Here is a 21,583-nt window from a genome sequence, read left to right as displayed (position 1 = left end):
CCCTGGAGGAATTTCTTAAGGAATCCTTAGAAGTTCTCTTGGAAATATCTCTGAAGGAATCCATTGAATAATATTTTACAAATTTCTTCAGGCATAATTACATTAAAACCCAGCAGAAACAAAAAAAGCATCTTGTAAAAAAAAATAGAACAAATTTCTAAAAAAAAAATGATTTTATTGAAAGAATCTTCGAAAGGATACCTGGAATAACATGAGAACTCTATGCAGGTATTTATAGAAGGATTTTTTGATAAATTATTTGAAAAATACCAGACAACAGATTTTGGAATGATCTCTGCAGGAATTGATGAGAGAAAATTATTTAGAATAATTGCTGAAGTATCACCGAAAAATCAATTAAGAAAGGATTCCTCAAGCAAGGTCCTAATGAACTCTAAGTAACCCTTGAATTAATATCTGGAGCCAGAAGGTCCTCTGGTGAAACTTTCAAAATCTCTTGAAACAAAAAATCCTTTCAAATAAAATAATATTTTGAGAATTTTCTGGAGAAATTCTACCTTAATGCCTGAGAGAATAAGACCTGAAGGAAACTCTGGAGAAATTCCAACAATAATTCATGAAAGAATTCCTGGAAAAAAATTTTTTGCATTTCTGAAGGTAACCCCATGATGAAGTTTTGAATGTATTTCTGAAATAACCTCCGAATCTCTTTTTTTCTGGAATTGCATCTTTCGGAAAAAAAATCTTTGGAGGACAAATTACATTTGTGACTAGGGAAACAACATTGTGGGGGTCCTTTTCTAGAGGGATTACTTATGTGAAATTAAGTTGAACAAAAATAAAATGATAAATAGTGTTTCTTGGAAAAGTTTTGATGATGATGTGGAAGAAATCAAACCTACGGCAATCAGCTCTTTGGAGTTCCTTGCTTTGAAGCTCTGTTAATTGTGGTGTTTCATTTTTATTGAATTCTCAAAAATTTATCCCCTGGAAACCACATCAAACTCCTTGAAACGCCCATGAAACATGCCATGAAACCTTCTAAAACGTTCCTGAGATTTTCTGCACTAATTCAGATACACCCTGAGACTCTATGAAACACCCAGAGATCCCCTGATACCCCTGAGAACCTGAGACCTTTAGATACATTTGAAGAATTAGATTTAGTTCAGAAGAAATTGAAAAAAAAAACCCATGAAACCCCCCGGGAACAATGAAGCGCCGTTAACATTCCCGGGACCCCCGTGATCCCATGGAACTCCTTGAAACTTTCATGAGGCCTACTGAAACCCCTGAGATCCACTGGTACCTCCCTGAATCCCCTGAAATACGTTGAAATGCCCCTGAGGACCCTAGAGCTCTATTGAGACCCCTTAAAACGCTCTGAGACCTCTTGAAGCAACCCTGAGACACTCTCTAGCCCCCTGTTACCCTCTGAAAAGCCCCTGAGATCCAATGAAACTCCCCTAAGCCTACCTTGCCCCCCCCCCCCCTGAGACCCCCTGGAAACGCTCATAAGATCTGCTGGACCCCCTTAAACGCCCCTGTCATTTTTCTTTGCTCTCTCTCTCTCTTCTTGGCGTTACGTCCTCATTGGGACAAAGCTTGCTTCTCAGCTTAGTGTTCTATGAGCACTTCCACAGTTATTAACTGAGAGCTTCCTCTGCCAATGACCATTTTGCATGCGTATATCGTGTGGCAGGCACGAAGATACTCTATGCCCAAGGAAGTCAAGGAAATTTCCTTTACGAAAAGATACTGGACCGACCGGGAATCGAACCCGTCACCCTAAGCATGGTCATGCTGAATTGAACAAATGAACATGCCGTTACCAGCGTTGAGAATCCAGAGATAACCACCCCATGGCCAAACATCAATTGAAAACACCAGCCTTTTTGTTTTAAAGATCATCTAGCTCCCCCAGGTGAGACCCAGGCTTGCCAAACATTACTGTATAGAGAGATCTGTATATTTCCATATTTACACAAGAATCATGTTTTGACAATCCGAAAATAGAACAAAACAAACTAACTTTGAGCTCTACGTTTCACATCACTTTTTTTGATAATTCACCTACAAATTGCACGATTTCTGTTCGTGGCCGACAGCAAAGGTCGACCCGAAACAGCTTCTACGATTTCAAAACGCCAATTCAGAGCTTGGATTCAAATGTACATTTATAAAGCCTAGTTATACTCAACACTACAGTGTCTCCGTCTAGAAGACCGCAATTTCCATTCAAAAAAGAAATACAAATTTCAAATACAACTGTTTGGAACAGTTGTGGCAGTGCCGTTTGCTGTTCATGTGCTACACCGACGGGGACGGCCCCGAACTGGACTCCAAATTGGAGTCTTCCTCTACAACAGCTGGAAGGGAGCTTGAGTGGGACTGCTGCTGCTGTTGCTGATGCGGTTGTGGCCGTTCGGCAGAATACTGGGCATCACTAGTGTGCCCTGGCTGAGGCCGTTGCTGGCCGCTGTTGCTGAAAGTGTTGGACTGTTGCTGTTGCTGGTGAGGCTGACCTTCCGCGGGCTTCCCTGTGGATAACAACAAATGGTCAGTACCGCCTGGTGGCTCCCGAGAGGAGCCGGGATCAGGCGGGTCGGTTCTACTTTTACTACTGGTATTACTATGACTATTGCTTAAACTAGAGCTAGGATTCGGTTCATTGCTATCGTTAGGGTTCAGAGTGAAGGTTACATAGTATCGCTTATTGTTATCGAGCTTCTCCGAGGGCAGTGTTATGATTTGTTTGTTGCTACCGTGGGTCAACTCGAGGGCTACCTTGCTTGCGCTGCCGCCGCTTCCGATGGGTGCCAGATAGCTGGCACTACTCCCGGGGCAGCTCCGATCCGTCGGGTTGGTGAGGATTTTCGGCAGGAAAAAGCTCCCAACGCCACTGGGCGACGATTTGTACGGGCCAAATCCAAGCTTGGGCATCGTGTGGTGGTTCATCATGGGGACTGCGAACGGGGACGAGAACATAAATTGAAGGAGATATTCGGTATGAGATGAGACTGGGGCTTGATACTCACTGTAGGCTGCACAAGGGATACCGGTGTACGCGTGGGTGGCATGAAGGCAGCGATGGGTTTTGGTGGTGCAGTTCAGGGCTCGTTCATAGCGGCTTACATCCGGACTGGATCGACGCTCCGCCTGGGAAATCAAGGTGGTACACGGAAAACAAATTAGTTCAAGAAAGTTGTGCCATGATGCTTCAAACTTCAAAACTGGCAAATTGTTAAAAGAATATAGCTAGCCACAAGGTAGTTTTCAATATGAGTCGGTCGCTCGAAATGAAATGGAGATTGTTTAAAGATTAGGCTATGATTGAAGTAAGTAGTTATGCATTGAATAACTGTTAACGAATTTTTAACATTGAAAGTGAACCATTCAAATCTGATAAACGATGATGAAATTTTCTAAAACAGATACAGATTACGACTTTAATGAATTAATTCAATTGTGTGTATATACATTTAATATTTAGTGAGCTGACTACGATTTCAATAATGTTGTAATCAATAGTTGAATTAAGTAACCATGACATAATTAAGAGTAATCTATATAAATAAAAATGGAATGGTGTTTGTTTATCACGAATACGATCGGGAACGGATCTACGCCATTCTTTCAGTGTTTCATTCGTGCAGAGCTCCGACTTGTTCGTACGAAAACATAATTGTGAAAATCGACCGGGAACGCATCGAAAACGAGAAAGTTTGAAATTCCATTTTCCGGAGCATTTTTCAACAGAGATGCATGTCAAAAAACACAGTAGGCAGGCAGAACGACGTTTGCGGGACAGCTAGTTAAAAGATAAATTTTGTGAAAAAAAAAATACACTTGTTGTGGTGGGATTCGAACCCCCGACTCCGTATCGCTAGTCCAGCGCTTTAACCAACTAAGCCACAACACAAGTTACGATTTTGCGGAATAGAAAGTCAAACTGGATTCGAAGCTTCACCCCAACCTAAATCCAGGCTGACTTTCTATTCCGCAAAATCTTGACTTTTTCTGTGGTTTAGTTGGTTAAAGCGCCGGACAAGCGATACAGAATCGTGGGTTCGAATCCCATCAAAACCAAGTGTTTTTTTTTTACAAAATTCACCTCCCAATTTGTCAATTGAACGCACTTTGCTTTCAAATGCTTCAAGTTTCTTTTTCTTACGTCCATCTTTGGCTGAGCAAAAAGAAAATCAAACACTAAAGTAATGAGCTAATTTAACATTTTTATATTTTTTTGTAACATATTGCATAGAATCGTATCAAATTATAAAAATAATAATGTTGCTCATTATCTTATTGGTTGCTTTTTTTTTGTTTTGTGCGTCTTTGGACATGTAACGAGTTTGAGGTGTATGCCATTCAACATTTATTTCTGAAATGCAATTGAAATTGTTTTGTTCTTCCCATTTATTTTTAATTTTTTTTTGTGTTCCTTCCTGAGATTTCTTGAGAAATTTCACTAGATAGTTATTCCTAAACTCCTTATTCTTTCTAAGCTTTTTCTGAAAATCTTCTTACAGAAATACATTCAGGAAAGAAGAAATTTCTCGAAAAATTGCTCCAGGAATTTCATCACGGTATCTTTCAAACACCTTTTCAAAAGTAATAATTCGTTTTTTATTTCAGAAATTCCTCCAAAATTTTCTTTGCGAATATATAATAACATCCTTCAGAGATTCATTCAGGGAATTCTTCAAAAATGCTTCTTAAAAATCCCCCAGAGATTACTTCAGAAAAACCCAGTTTCGAGAAAATCTCCAAAAATTCCTCAAGAAGTCAAGAGAGTAGTTTTGAATTTTTTCCAAGGATTCTTTTAGACATTCTTACAGGAAAGCTTTCCGGGGTTCTTTCAAAAACAGTACATTTTCTTTAAAGATTGCTTTAGTAGATCCCGCTGGAATTCTCCCGAAAATGCACTGCGGATTTCTTTAAAAAAAATCCATTGATTGTGTCAAAAATAGCTCCATGAATTTCTTTGTACGTTTCTCCAGAGCTTCAACATTCTTTTAGAAATTCCACCAGTAGTGTATCTAACGTTTCCTTCAGATTTTCTTTTCAACAATTTCTCTATCCAAATGTATACAGTTTATTTTTAATCTTCTCGACAGATCCTTTAAATGGTATTTTTTTTATTTTTCCCGGAATCCTTCAGAAATTTCCTCAGCGATTCTTTCAACAAATATTCCAGGGGTAGAGGTGAACCTGCGTCTGACTTCAAGCCTCTTTAATAAAGACAAAAATAAATCTTCCAGGGATGCTTTGCGATATACTTCCGGTAACTACTTTGGGAATTTCTCTTGATGAATTAGAAATCCTCCTAGAGATTCTTTCATAAAACTTCCTAGGAATTCCGCTAGAAATTCTTACAAAGATGCCTTCAGAAACGTATCTAGAGATTCTTAAAGAAGTATCTCCAAGAACATGTCTCGAAAATGGATTGCTTCTGATATTTGAAGATTGGTAAATTTATGAAGCTTTCTAAAGATAACTTTCAAAAAATGTGTAACTAATTCCGCTAAAAATTACTTCGGGAATTCCTTCAGAAATCTCTCCTGAGTTTACTTCTAAAATTAATCTATAGATTCGTCGAGAAGTTTGTCCATAATCACAATTCATGAACTTCCTTAGAAATTTCTTCAAATATTATTTAAGAAATGCCTCCGAGGATTCTTTCGGCAAATCTGTCATGGATTCCTTCAGGATTTTCTCCAATAATTCCTTCAGATTACTTTTCGAAAGTTTTGTTCAAGAACTTCCCGTTATTTCTTTTGAGATTCTTTCAGGAATTCTTTTGGAGTTTCCTCCAAGAATAGGTTCTCGATATGTCTACAAGCAATACTTCAGAGTTTATAAGAATATTTTTATAAGAAAATCCACAGATGATTATCCATTTGTGTTTCCAGATATCCTTCAAAAGATTTCATAAAAAAGCTTACGGATTCCTACAGGAATGTCTTAGTTGATACCACCAGGAATTACTCTGAAAGGGCCCATACAGCAACAGCTGTAAAAGCGCAGATATTATGCATGACCATTCTGAGGGTGACGGGTTCGATTCCCGGTCGGTTCAGGAACTTTTCGTAAAGGAAATTTCCTTGACTTCCATGGGAGTATCTACGTGCCTTTCAAGGTAGAGGAACCCAACAAACATTTTAGCTGTACAAGAGTTGAACAAACAATTCTTAAGCAAATTTCAGCTTTAGAAACTGTTAATCAGATATCTTTGTTTCTTGGAAAGCTCGCATTTAATGTGGAAATGCTTATGGAACACAAAGCTGGAAAGCAGGCACTGTCCCATTGGGGATGTTACGCCAACAAGAAGAAAGAGAACCTGCTCAGATTTTACCATAGTACAACTGGTAATATTTCAACAAAATTTTCCAAGAAAATAAGGTGAATTTTTTATTTGTTTTCAAAATGAATTGTTATCAAATTGCCATGAAAACTTTGAAAATGCTATTTTGAAACGAAAAACAAATTTTCAGAAACTAACCTTTCAAAAATTCTTCAAGAGAACTTTTGAAGTAATTGAAGTTGCTCTTTGTAGGTATTTTACAAACGTAGGTTCTATCAAAGTATTTCAAAGAGTTATTTTTTTTTATCTGTATTAACGAGATTTTTAGCCCTTGGCTAGTTCATCTCGGGACCCACGCTTCACTTCCCTTCCGAAGGAAGAACCCACATTTGTGAGTTTGTCGGGAGTGTGATTCGATCCCAGGTCCTCGGCGTGATGGTCAAGTGTTCTAACCATCACACCAGGTCCGCTCCACTCAAAGAGTTGATTTGTGCTGCTAAAATCTCTATTGCTCGAAAAATCCTCTCAAGATTTATCCAAAGCATGAATAACTTTAATAATCACGTTCCCATAGTTTTTTTTTCAAAACATTTTTAGGAATTCCTCCAAATGATTTTCTAGAAATTATGTTCGAGAAATTTCTGAAAATGTCCTCTTCAGCATATCAAAAAGAATCTTTAAATGGCTCCGGAAATTTAATGACAGATTTGATTCAAGTGTGGTCCGCCATTTCCCAAAAAAAAAAAAACACAAAGTATCTTAGGAGTCATGCAGAGAAGTTACATTTTATGTAAATAGCAGTAGCATCTAGATCTTATCTTAGAGCCATTTTTTGAGCGTTTGCCTGAGAAACATTCCTCTGGGAACTCTGTCAAGGATTTCTCAAATATTTTTTTTTGAGATATTCCTGTGAAGGTTCTTCCCAGTAATCCTTGTCAAAGTTTATCGATTATTTGTTGTTGTTATGTAGTTGTAATTTATGAATCTCTCTAAAGTGTTTAAATTTCGTCAAGCATTCTTCTAGGAAATATTTCCAAGGATTCCCTCAGAAACTCTTTAAAAAAACAAAAAAAGATTTTTTCCCTAGGAAATTTTTAAAAATCTATAATTTATTTCACCGTACACTCCTACACAACTATGTTAGATGTTCAGATTTTTTTCTGAGATTCGTTGAGTTCTTGCTTCAGAAGTTCATTTGAAAGTTTCTCCTGAAATACCTCCACGGATTCTTCCAGAATGGTATACTAAGATTTCTTCTGAAATTCTTAAGAGAATCTCTTCAGATTATTTTCATTCATCAGTCGTTGAATCGAAGAACCCTAGTGATCTGCCTAAGCTGGTTGAAGGCCTGACAATCTAACGAAGCCCAATCCTTTTGATCCTATTATTCCATTTTCGAATATTTCCCGCTTCACTTTTTTACATTTTAAGCTTAAAGTTACATCCACCAACCGTTCAGCGAAAGCCTTCAACCGAACCACTTTAAATTCAATTCACCTAGCAAGGCTATCTGTAAACAGATCTTCACCTCTCCCATCATCGCTCGGTTGCTCCAGCCAGCTATGCAAAGATAGCGCTGTTTATCTAATTAACACCTTGTAATTCCATTACTGTGTGATGCAGCGGATTCGCCTTCGCCTCGTCATCATCTCCAAGAATGCGATTTTTCACCGCACGGTGCTTGGTGCTAGGGCGCGCTTTTTTCCTCCTCCTCCGTCGCCTGTGCGCTTATCAAACAATCCTCCCCGCCCTCCGGAGGCAATCCACCTTCGTGCATTTCGGTGAACCCACCCAAAGGATAGCAGCACTAGACAGCAAGCGATGCATATCCTGCGCCACCACCTCCGTCCGATGTTCTGATGTGGCTGCCTTGCAGTAATATTGTGGCATGCCGCATCCAAGTGGAAATTGTATTTTACTTTTTTGCTTAGTCATCCGCGTAGACTGTGCACTGCACTGTGGAAAATTTCAGTGTTTCGCTTTTCGGACTCATAATTTTGCCGCGGTGTCGGGAAGTTCAACAGAGATTCCACCGAACTATTCCAACAATTTCAATTGGAAATATTTTTGCTCGAATTCACGGTCCACGGTCAATTTGTCAGTGCTTTCTGCTCACCGAACTCCGAAGGTAAATCAAGATGCGGCAGGAGCCGAAGATGAAAGTCCCGATTGGTGCTTCGGTGCGGTCATTCTCGCTTGGTTTCTTACCCGGTACGGTCCTACCTATCGGGATATGGTGAGTACCGTGAAAAGATAAAGCTTTGATTATTGACATCAAACTTTTTTATTAATTTCTAAGACTTTCCCATATCTAAGCAGCTTTTTGATATTCTGGGCAGGGCTGTGCAATCCCTTTAATGCAATACCTTCATGCAATATTCTTATGAGTCACGTCTACTGTTTCCCAGTTCTCGACTTTTATCAAGCGTAAACAGGTGTGGGGCTGTCCATAAACCACGTGGTCCCTAGGGGGGGGGGGGGTTTGTTCGGCCAAAGATCATTTTGTATGGAAGAAAAAAAAAATTTGTATGGACTAATGACCACGCGGGGGGGGGGGGGGGGATGAGAAGTCCCAAAAAAATGACCACGTGGTTTATGGACAGCCCCTGAGCAACTTTTCCGGGTCTATCTTGATGAGTTCCGCTGCGATACCAGCTACTTTATTGCCTGCCTGCGAAAGAGGCAGGTGTGCTGCTTCCGTTCCTGTTTGTATCGCTCCGTAATATGTCAGGTCCCATGCTGCAGCATTGCCGACTGCGCTGCGTCTTCTTCTCCAAAACCGCTTTGCACTCCTTGGCGAGCCAATCGTTGTTCCATTGACTCTGTTCCACGTACCCGATGGTGTTCTCGAGTTGATGTTGACTGCTTATACTGTACCCCAGCAGTGTTCAAGTAGGTTTGAATCGAGCACACCCTCGTGACATCCGGTTGCTTCAGTCGCTCTATCGGCGCTCTACGCTCTACGATCTATAGTATCCTGAGCAGTGCTGTCATGCTAAAATCAGGGCTTGTTTCCTTACGGTATTCCAATGTTAGCACCCCTACTGCACAGTTAAAATAACCAGTAAAATTATGACGAATCGAATGTAACAAAAAGACCCAGTGTGCGATTTTAAAATTACATTGCAGATATTTGTTAGAAAATATAAAGTAAAATTGAGCTACGAGCGAGAATCGAACTCAGATACTTGGGATGTGAATAGCACGCCCGAGTACGCTCACCTATCTCAGCTTGTTGAATAGCAGTCACTCATAGTTAAACTGCTTCTACCATAACGCACGAACTGCCGACCTGCTTCGGCTGCTGCAGAGAGTACTGAGAGAGACAACGGGGAAAACCGTCACAGCTGCGAGCAGCCGCTCGATTAGCTGCTGACGGAGAGTGGATGGCATGATTTATAGCAGATGCGTGTAAATTTCAAGCGAATATGCTTAAAATCTGAAAACAAGCCGTCTGACTAGCAGCGGACTGCTCGGCTGACGTTAAATGCTAATGATTTACAATTTTTGCCGAAATTTTCAGTTGATCTTAAATTTACGTGCTGTTTAATTTTCATATTATTTTGCTGTGTGGTACGCCAATAACAAAATGATGTCAGTATAGTGCCTAATTAATATTTTTTCCGGGAAATACCCTCAATGCACTTTTTTCACTTTTTTTTCTCGGCACATTCTTGCAGAATGAGTTTATGAGTTCAGCAAGAATCCTTCTTATTATTTCTAGAAAATTCTCTACGATTACCTCCAGGGACCAGATATTCTTTTGGGGATTAGTTCAGGATTATTTTTTCGAAAAGTTTACAGAAAGAAAACTGTCGCAGCATTTCATAGAATAGTATTAGCAAGAATGTCACTAAGCATTTCTTCCACTATCCCTTCTTTAGAGCCTCTTCAGGAGTTTCTCAAAAGATTCATCTTGACTCTGATTCACGGGTTTCCCCAGAAATTCCTTCTGAAAAATCCCTGAAGGGATATTTGAACAAATTTCACAGGGATCTCTAGAGACATCCATGAAGAAGTTTCTGCTGACATCGCAGGGGCATTTTTCGAAAAAATCCTTGAAGAAGTTTCTGCAGAACTCACTGAAGGAATTTCTCCAAGAATTCGTTGAGAAACCATGATATTTCCAAATTTTTAGAGAACTCCTTGTAAAATTTGTAATTAAAATTTTAGAAGAATTTATGAGAAACTCCATGGAAGATTTTTTGAGAAAATCCCTCGATTTGATTCCTGAGGAAGAACCCAAAATTTTGAAGAAGTATCTGGTGATAAAACTATAACCGCGAATGAATTTCAGAAGGAATCACAACAAGCATTTGTGATAGAAGCCCTGAAGAAACTTCTGAAGAAATCTTCAGTAGAGGTTTTGTAGAAATCTTAGGAGTTGCTTTTGAATGAATCTCTGGAGAAATATCTGAACATTTCTGGAAGAAATAGTTGAACTAATTTGAGGAGGAATATCTCAAGAACTTTCTGAAGAAATACCTGGAGAGACTTGCCGGGAAACTTTTGTTGGATTTAACCTTCCGTTAATCGCGCTGTTGTACTTTGTACAACACATGAGAATTATCGACTATTACTTTGAAACCATCTTTTCTATCGATGTCAACCTCAAATGTATTCTACAGGAATCCTGTTTGGAATATTATAAGTCCTTTTTTTGAAAACAGTATAACTCCTTATAATGCGGAAAATTGAAAATCGCAATATGAAGAACCTACTATTGTTAAGATAAGATAGACAGTTGAATGTGAATTAGTGTATTTCAAAATCTAAATGATCTAGAAATATGGTGTCTTCGGCAAAGTTACTTGGGATATCAAGGGCCTTCGCGAGGTGATCTGAGAAATTCAGATTTCAACCGATAGGCGGCGCTAGTGAGCATGTAATTTTTATATCCCATATAACTCAGGATCCTGAGTACTTAGAAAGATGGTGTCTTCGGCAAAGTTGTTTGGTTGGTTAAACACTAACTGATGGAGAGCCGTTTGGTTTGAAACTCCACATCTAGGTGGCGCTAGTGGACATTGAAATTTTATAACTCATACATCTCAGGACCCTGATTACTTAGAAAGATGATGTCTTCTGCAAAGTTGTTTAGTAGATCAAACACTAACTGATGAAGACAAATATGAAGTGCAATTTCACATCCAGGTGGCACTAGTGAGCATTCCCATTTTATACCTCATATATCTCAAGATCCTGATTACTTAGAAAGATGATGTCTTCGACATTGTTGTTTGATGGTTAAAGGATGGATGTACTTATCCCGTGACATTGACAACCTTAAGATAGAGTATAGGGGGGGTGGGGGTAAGACGGACCGGGTGGGTAAGACGGACCACCGACTAGTTCTGGCACTTAAGAACTGAAATTTGACTTTCTTTCACGATTAACTCTATCTTCTTATTAGTTGATGATTATTGAACCACTCCATGGGAGAATACATATGTCAAAAGTGCAAAAAATAATCAATCATTTACCAGGCTACACGCTTTTGTACTGGGATCTAATTTTGAGGCGGCAATAAATAAGCTTTTTTACATTAAATTGCTAAGTTTTTGCATTTTATTTTGAGTTTCCCAGTAGTTTTAAACTGTTCCATCCTTTACACAAAGACATTCAGGTAAATTTCATGGATTATAAATAACGGTGGTGGAATGAATATTTTGCGTTGTGTGGGGGTAAGACGGTCCGCCTTGAGGGTGGGTAAGACGGACAGTGTTGGGATTACTTTGATAGTGCCGTAAGAAATACATTAAGACCCACACATTGTTCACAGATTGAAATCTATGGAGTACAAAAATGATTGTGGAAGCCGTATAAAGCATTTCATATTGATTTTTTATTCAAAAAATCATTTTATTAGAATTTTTGTTGTTGGAACAGTTTGAACTTTGTAAAATTACCAGAGCATTGCATACTGTTAGGCGTTTATCAGTCTATGGAGGTTTCCAATTTACAAAATAGATTTTAATTTGCAGAAACACGTTTCGCTAAGAGATTTCAGGCCAAATTTAGATTCTACTATGATTGATCTACCGAATACAAACGGCCACAAACATCATTTAACACAATTAGAGGTGTATTAGCTGAATTTCCAAACGTGTCCATCTTACCCACCCTACCGGTCCGTCTTACCCACACTGTTGAAAAACATACATTTGGAGATCACTTTTTAATCATCTCAAAAGTCATGGAAAATCAAATTTTATTGCAAAATCGGCTTGCAGACTGTAAAGTACCTTAGTTGAAGTATATAGTATTAGGATAAAATTTTAATTATCGCATTGTTTACACTGTCAAAATAGAGTGTTTACTAAACATGTCCGTCTTACCCCCACCCCCCTATTGAAATACGACGGCCAGATATTGAATATTTTACTAAGCGTTTTAACTTCATGTAAAATTAATCAATCAAGTGCAAATTTAAACAAATTATAATCAACTAGTTGTGTAATTTTCAAATTTTGAAAACTTTCGGAAGTATAAAAATTTGCAGCTCGTTGATTTTTTTCTAGATGAATAACACGTTCATGCTTTTGCCAATTTACAACTAGCGTCTTCTGGTGGCAGAAGCACGAATCAAATGGTCAATCAACTGAAAGCCCTTTGATTTACCAACCAACCTTGCCAAGGATATCAACTTCCCAGGTAATCAGACTCGGAGATATATAAGATATAAAATTTACATACTCATTATAACCACTTACTGGCGAAATATAGATTTCAACGACCCATCAACCAAATGCACTTAATTTATTTGACAACTTTACCGAAACTACCATCTCTCTTCTAATAACCAGGATCCTGAAAACTATTGCATATACATTTTTTATGTTCACTAGCGTCATCTAGTGGTGAAATTACGATTCAAACGGACAACTATCTGTAAGTTTTCGATCTTTCAGAAGGTCGGCACGAGAGGTAACTTTTCCTCCATTTGATCTTTGATCTACCAAACAACTTTGCCGATGACACCATCTTTCTGAGTAAAGTGGAGCTTCGTGGCCGTTCGGTTAGCGTTACCAAGCGTGTAACCGCACCATGCTATCCACTGGAGCATGTAATGTATGTCGTGTCCATGGTCTAGTGTTAAGTTCTGTTCAGTCTGTACAGCCTCTGGCTGAAGACGGTGTCAAGTGCCTTTTCAATCGGGATCCTGAGCTACATGAGATTAAAAATTTACATGCTCACTAGAGCCTCCTAGTGGTGGCATTTGAAATCAAACTGTCAGTCATCTATAAGCCCTTGATATACCAAACATCTTTGCCGAAGACACTATCTTTGTAAGTAATAAGGGTCCAGAGATACATAATATATAATATTTACGTGCTCACTAGCGCCGCCAAGTGATGAAATTTCAACATTAACTGCGAATCATCCGTGAGTCCTTGACCTACCAAACAACTTTGTCAAAGACACCATCTTTCTAAGTAATCAGGATCCCGAGATACATAGGATATAAAGTTTGTTTGCTCTTTAGCGCCGCCTAGTGATGGAATTTCCAATTAAACGGCCAATAATCTGTAAGCCGTTGACTTACCAAACAACTTTGCCGAAGACACCATTTTTCTAAGACATCAGGATCCTGAGATATAAGATATAATATGATATTGCTCACTAGCGCCGCCTAGTGGACGTATTACGAATCAACTTTGTCAGCATCAAGTAGCCCATGAAATTTACAACAACTTTGCCAAAGACAGTCCTCCTCTAAACAATCAGGATCCTTAGATATTTCAGAATGTATGGGTGTTGTACAAAGTACAACGCGCGACTGTTCGCGTTACAAAACTTGGCGCGAGTACTGAAAGGTTAAAAAAAATATATTATGTAAATTACTGGAGAAAATCTATAATAATATTCTTGGTAGTTTTGGTAAAAAAAAATCTGGAAAATTTTAATGACAAAACCCTGAAAATTTCCTGTTGGAATACCTGAAGAAACGCATTAATAATCAAGAACAAAGATCCCTTGAAAAACAAACTCTTGAAATATTTGGAAAGGAATTTTCGTAGAAATTCGAAAAAATATTTATGAAAAAAAAATCTAAAATAATCCGAGGTAAAACTATTGAAGTGATCCTTAGAGAATATTGCCGGTTTAATTTCTGGGGAAATATATGGACGAAATCCTGAAGGAATCTTCGTTTGAACTCCTGTGGGAATCTCTGAAAAAAAAATCTAGCCTGAATCACTGAAAATAATAATGGAAGAATTTCTGAAGGAACACTTGCATGATTTTGTGGATGAATCCCTGAAGACATTCCTGGAATCATTTATGCGGGAATTTTCAACGGAACCCCTAGAGAAATTCTTGAACAAATCTCTGATGGACTTCATGATGAAATACCTGAAAGAATAGTTGAAGCAATCTGTGATTTTTTTTTTTTTGGAAGAAAACCATTAGAAGAATTAATGAAAGAATGTTCGATAGAATTCCCTTAAGAATCCCTATAGAAAATTCTGTAGGAACTCCTGGAGAAATTTCCGAATTGTTAACGAACTTCTGGAAGAACATCCAAAGTAATACCAGGTCGGGTTTCATTGAATACCTACAAAAATCTATCTAAAAGAATTCTTAGAGATTTTTTTTTGGTGAAACTCAAGAGGGAAGGTAGCCCTGGATAAATTTCTAAAAAAAAAATCATGGTAAAATTGATGACAAAATGAAGGCTTGGTTGATTTTAAGACCAAATTCATGAAGCAATTTCTGTTGGAATCTATTAAATAATTTTGGAAGAAATCCATGGCAGATTTATTATTGAAGAATTGCTTAAAGCATTTCTAAAAGAATCCATACAGAATTCAATGAAATTATTTTCTTACGAATTTAAAAAAAAAACAGTGGAGGATTTTTTTTAGAAAAACTCTTGGAAGTTTTTCCAAAATAATTTCTAGAGAATTTCCGGAAATCTTCTGAAAAAAATCCGAAGGAAATTCTTCAGGAAATCGTGAAGCAATCCATGGAAGGAATCTTGGAATGGTTTTTTATGTTAGTTCCTTGAATAATTTCTGAGGTAACCATCGCAAATTTCATTTTTTTTATCAAAATCCAATATTCATTCATAGCTTTTTGAAATAATAATCAATTTTCATAACTTTTGCAAAACTCTCATTCTTAAAGGTTTCGCACAACCTTGAAACCCGGAAAAAATAATTTGAATTGAGCTCGGAAACTGAAAAAGAAACTCTTGCCCCACTAAACTCTGATGATTGAAGAAATTTCTGCAGCTGTTAGGCTTGGTAAATTTGTTTGGAACTTGCTCCGAACATTTATAAAGGAATATTATCAGCATTTTTGTTTGAAAATTCCTCAGGCAAATCTTTTGAAAATTTATTTGTTTATTACTCAAAAAATTCTTCAACGATTTAAAGACACGGACACGTTCAATGCTTCCAGTGAGTTATTCGATCTTTGAAGGAAGCACGACACTAGACAACGGACTAGCATGCAACGCCCAGTGACACAGCTGGAAACTTTTCCTGACAGCTGCGGCGAGAATCGAAAGCACGCTCCCTAGCACGACTAAATGCTTGGAGACACTACCCGCATGGCCACGAAGCCGCCATTTCGTTGGCAAATTTCTTGAAGATTTCTTTGTAAATCCTTCGGCAATTCTTTCAGATTTGATTCGAAAACTCCTTTAGGAATGGACTGAAAAATTCCTTCGACAATTCCTTTTGGGATTATTTTGGAAATTAATTTGAGAATTTCTTAGACATTGTTTTTTTAGAGAATGCCTTTGGAAATTCCCCAAGTAATTCTTCAGGCAGTTCCTTTTGAAATTGTTTTGGCATATTGTTTGGAAATTCCTTCGGGCATTTCTCTTTAAATTCTTGAGAAAATTTCTTCTGCCCTTTGAACAACTTTTTGGCCAAAGGGCTGTCCATAAACCACATGGTCATTTTTCTGGACATTACGAATCCCAGTTCCCCACACCTCTCCCTTTTCCGTGTGGTCATTCATTCAAACAAAAATGATTAAATTTGTATGGGCCGCGGTCTTTGCCCTACAGAAACATCCATCACAACCCACCAAAAAATTTCAGAGGTGATTTACGTAAAAAATAAGCTACAAAAGTTCAGTTTATTGTATGCAGTCACTTAATTTCCTGAAACAGCGGGGATAAACAATGAACAGAGAAATTGCTGAAGGAATCCTCCAAGGAACCGGTACACATCGAAAAAAAATACAAAAGGGATTGCCGGAGCAATTTTCGAAAAAAATGCCAAATCAATACCCGACGAAATTCCCAATGAAATTTTCTTAAAAAAATCTGAAAATATTTTTTAATAAATTATAGGAGCAGTCTTTGAAGTAAAAGATATAAATGAAATATTTTTTTTTTTATTTCTGCCCACGTTTGGTTGAGTTTTTCCATACTAACTTCCAGCTAGTTTAGGCTTCCAATAGCTTCAGTTTGCTTAAATTTTTACAATATTTTCTTAGTAAAACACAACAAATTATAGTGGTAAGACTGCGTTTTTCGTAGTGGAACTTCGAATGTCATGATACTTGGTAGGTTTGGAGTTAATTGCAATAAATTAAGTCCGTATTTTTTTTTATTTCGTTATAAGGGTGACCATTTTTATGATAGAGTGGTCCGAAAAATAAATGTTTTTGAAAATTTACTATTATTGGAACTTTTTCGATCCCATACCGAAAACTTTTTCAAATAATGTTGATTCTATTTTGAATCGTTATAAAACTATAGAGATTTTAGGGACCTTGAACCTCTAAAATGCCCTTATTTTAGAGGTTCAAGGTCATTTCGCTTCAAGGGATTTTCAAGGCCATTACAGAGGGGATTACGGTGATGTTAAGGGTGTTTCAATTAGGTTATGGAGGTTTAGGTATCAGGCAACCCAGAGACCCCCTATAACCCCCCTGAAACCTCCTGAGTGACCGGAAACGTCTCTGAGACATCCAGGTACCGCTCATGACCTCCTGAAATACTCGTGAGACATCCATTACCTCTCTGAAATCCTGTGGAATACCCCTGAAATGGCCTTGAAACACCATAAAACGCCCATGAGACCCTCAGAAATGTCCTGGAACGCCCTGAAGGCCTCCTTGAGCCCCCTAAGACCCCCTTGGAACGCTACCGAGATCTCCTTGTAGCCGCTGAAACTTCCCCGAGAAAGTGTGGAACCTCTGAATCCCTTGAAGCAAAAAATCTCAACCGAGAAAATCGACCATCACGAACGTGTTCTACAGCGAGGTTGCATCCAGACAGGTGAACATTTCGTCTCCAAAGGGTTAAATGACTAGCTGGACACAAAACAAGAAAAATCCGAAAAAATTCCAACCAACTGAAAAATTATAGGATAAATGCTGGCTCATTTGTTACCAAATGTCGAGCAACTGTTGGACCCACATCGGACAATTGTTTGGTCTATATTGGGTTTGGTGACCAAAATGAAAACAGGTCAGTGAGCTTGAGCTTGAGCTTGATTGACCGCCCGTAGATGCTACTCCAATTCCAGTATCGCCAGACCAGCTACACTTACACAAGGAACCAATAAGATATATCTGCCGGGGACTAGTACGCATCTTCAGTGTGTGAGCGTTAGTAATCTTTCATTTTTTGGCAACAATGGCGCCTGCCACGTCAGGTTGCAGGTCAATGTGGGGAAGGGGAAGGAAGTGATGACTGACAATTGTTTGTATCCACATTAGACCGAATATACCTCTGCGTCTGCACAAATTCATGCGGATGTCGGAGTGTTGGTGGTATATGGTTGGCAGAGGGTTCACACATTGGTGCGTGGATGCCAGGCATAGGTGATAGAATTGAGTGCTTATTATTCTGAAGATGTGAGGCACAGTTCGCTGGATTGCATAACTTCTAGGCGTTATCTGATAGATAGACACTGTGCTGTGAAAGTTCCGCAGGAAGGGAATCGACTTTTCCAAATCGTTTCGGTTCTAGCGATAGCTATGTACATGTGAATATACTTGAGTTATATATGTAGAGAGGTGAGGGAAAGTATATAGAAAGATACAAAGTAGGAGGAAAGGGACGGGTCAGGGATTGAACCCAGGACCTTCTGTATACGAATCGGAAGCGGTTGCCACAAGTCCACCAAGCCAAGTTGTAGTGAACAGAACATAATCAATTAAATACAAATCAAAAGTTACGTCATTTCGTTGCGACTTTCAAAATTTCATCAAAATCGGTTTACTAGAAACCGAGCATCACATCGTCAAACTTGGCCATTTTGTATAAAAAATGGCTGGTGGCCCGGGATTGTTTAATTATGAGCCACCCTAACCTAATACCAGCTGCCATAAGATCAAATCAACATTCAAAATTCAAGGATTTTCAGTAACTTTGGTAACTTTCTCTCAAAACTGAGGAACCCACTGTTATATCCAATTACTTACATATTTTGTATCATTGAAGCTACACCTTTCTACGGTACCTGATTCTTTACTTATGAGCGCGAGAATTTCTGCCAACCTCACCCCAGAAGCTAAGGGCAGCTGATATATATATATTTTTTTAGTTCTGAACTACTCCGGATCCCATCATCACTTGAGCAAACTTTTTGTTCGCCCGTACTGTGCTAAAGCAAGAACACTTGGGAAATTTAGTGTAATGGAATAGCTGACTGCTGGTTGCTCTAGAGTGGTAGCTTTATCAATGCTATCATAGCATACTTTTCATGGAATACAGACCTTCCTTAGCTCTGTGATTGAATGTGCATCAATAAGCCTGTCTTTATATGTTATGTCATCAACTTTCTGTGAAAAGATTTCACTTTATAAAACACTACAAAATTACTTTTTGGAAATTTAGACTTTCAGTCTAACAAATTGCTTCGATTCGTTTCTTATCATCGCTGACGTTTCTGACCGGCTCTCGGACCATTTTCAGGGCCTGAATATTTTATTGAAATTTGTACACATTAACATCAAACATGTAAATTACTGTGGCATTTTGTGCGCATGATCATAGTGAGGAATTCTTCAAAAGTTCAGTAAATTTCATTATATAAGGTGACGTAGCGTATTACCGTCAGGTTTTTTCTCTTCGTCATGGGGGTTTGTTTACAGCCAAATTGCCTGAAACTTGGTCGTATAATTTAGCTTGGTTGGGGAAGATTTGAGGTCAAATTTGAGTTCAGTCGGTTTTTAGAAAAAAAAATCCTTGACGAAGAGAACAAACCGGCCGAGAATGCATATGTTCCCCTATCATGTGTGCTTCAAGCAAGAATTTTATGTAGCAGGACTCAGAAAGCTAACATATGCCATACATTTACATGAACTGTCATGAAAATCTTCCATGACTAAAATGAAGATGACATGATTTCTAATCCACATTAGTTTTACTTGTGTAGGATACAAAGTTTAATTAAATGTAACTGGCATCAGCCTCACTAATTGTCGCATCGACTTTTTCCCACCTTCCAGCTTCCCTAAGTATAGTCAGAATGTGAGCGGAGAGTATGTGTCTTCATGGAGCTGTTCTCTGACGCGCTTCACTAAATTAAAATTTGCTCCGTTCATGCATACAAACTCGGCGAATCGTTTTACATAAATTTGCACGTCCAATTTCTGGTGATGATGCTCCCCATCGCCCCTGCTGCTCCACTTGGATTATACCACCACTCACTCTTCCAACAGGTCCAGAGTCCGGACACTTTAATACACACGACCGGGACCGGGCGACCGGGAACGACCGGCGCGGCAGCGCGGACGACGTCGACGACGACGGTTCCGAAATTGGACAGGCGAAAAAATCAAATGAATCCTCTCACGGTTTTCGGGAAAAATAGGAGGAAAAATTCAAAGGATCAACGCTGCTACTCCAGCCACACGGCCGGTGGGTCACCGTGCGGTACGGGAAGGATGCTTCAAGTAAAATTTTGGAAGCTCCACTCACTGGCTCTGTTCTGCGGATTTAGCAGCAAGTTTTCAAGGTGACTGAAGATGACGGAATGGCCTCGGTTGGCCTCGTTTGCTTTTAGAAATTGTGAGAGTGAAAAAGTGTTTATTGGAGCATGATAATCAAGCTTTCCTCCAGTTTGCATTTTGTTGAAGCGCGTGTAGTTTGCGGATAGCTTGGAATAGATGTCGATGGCCTTGTCATCGGTAGTGATACCTACTGAGAACTCCATACGAAGCGGAAGATTTCTCTGGTTGAAGGTCTTCAATGGGTATTTGAAACTCCATTTGCTGGGTGGTTATTGGTCCCGCCTTTCGATCAGCTACCTGTAATCCACAGCTTTGCTACCTTTTTGCCACTGATGATCGACTGAAAGCCGAACTACGCAAATTCTAAAACATGGATACAATTGGCCCTTGCTTGCGTCGCATCGGCACAGTTGGTCCCACTAAAATCTTCGTGGACATTGCCGACTGTTTCCAAAGTAGTCCACATGAAACAATTCCGTTGAATCGTCGAACTACATTCCGACAACGCCACCAACTTTAAGGCTGCGTCGCATGCACTCACTCAACAAAGTCTACCGCATACTGAAGGTTGAAGCCGCTGGTCACCAATAACGTTTCGACTAGTACTCTGGAAATGACATTACCTGGAAGATCATTCCACTTTGGAGGCCTCTTGGATTCGGTGGTCGAGTCGACAAAATCCATCTGCTGAATGTCATCATAAACCCCGGCGATCTATACATCCTTACGCCAGAGCACTTTTTTCTTGGGATGCAATCTGCAGCTTGGGATTCTAAATTGGAGAGAGATCACCGACTATCGTCGGAGTTACCCCGAAAACGTCTCCAGTTCCGCTTCAGAGGATCTAGTCCCGCTTGAAAAAGAACAACATTCCCCGCCAGTATACTGGCCGCTGGAGAAAATCGTCAAACTCCACCCCGGAAACGACGGTATCGTCTATTTGGTGACTCTCAGAACAGCGATGGCCAACGAAGTTGTACGTGCGAAAAGCTCGTCACCGATACCATCATATGTATCAGAAACCAGGAATACGGCACTGCATGCTGCGGTTGTGAAGAAGAATTTTCCTTGGCGTTTCGTGGCCTTATTGTTTTCTATTTGAACTTTTTGTCAGCTTCCTATGAATGGTTAACTGAGTTCAAAATGTGGGGTTCGCGTGAATCACGGCGAGTGGGATAGCGTGCTGGTGCTGGACTATGACTTGCTTGTGGCACCGCTTTAGGAGCTCGTTTAATGAATTCCTTCCACGACTGAGAAATCTCTCCAGGAGTTCCTGGATATCTTCAGAAATTCTACCCGAACTCTCTCAAATAATTTGTTCCGAGATTTCTCCAGGAATTCTTTCTGATGTGATGATTTCTACGGAAATTTATTCTCGGATTCCTCTAG

At 39.2% G+C, this 21,583-nt stretch overlaps 1 protein-coding gene across 4 annotated transcripts in view; it reads right to left on the bottom strand.

Moving 5' to 3' along the window:
* Positions 1-1,825: 1,825 nt before the first annotated feature.
* The window catches only part of LOC109400229 (ankyrin repeat domain-containing protein 12), a 469,219-nt gene continuing 449,461 nt past the window's right edge, over positions 1,826-21,583 (bottom strand). For all 4 annotated transcript variants that reach the window (XM_062847222.1, XM_062847221.1, XM_062847223.1 and 1 more), the window contains 2 exons: positions 3,000-3,120; positions 1,826-2,927 (listed from right to left, as the gene is read on the bottom strand). In XM_062847222.1, the coding sequence (XP_062703206.1) occupies positions 2,272-2,927; positions 3,000-3,120 (777 nt within the window). In that variant the 3' untranslated portion in view covers positions 1,826-2,271. The remainder of the gene's footprint in view (positions 2,928-2,999; positions 3,121-21,583) is intronic.

Source organism: Aedes albopictus, chromosome 1 (genome assembly GCF_035046485.1).
Source record: "Aedes albopictus strain Foshan chromosome 1, AalbF5, whole genome shotgun sequence".
Lineage (NCBI taxonomy): Eukaryota > Metazoa > Arthropoda > Insecta > Diptera > Culicidae > Aedes > Aedes albopictus.
Note: the sequence above shows the minus strand (reverse complement) of the source record. Positions and strands in the feature narration are given on the sequence as shown.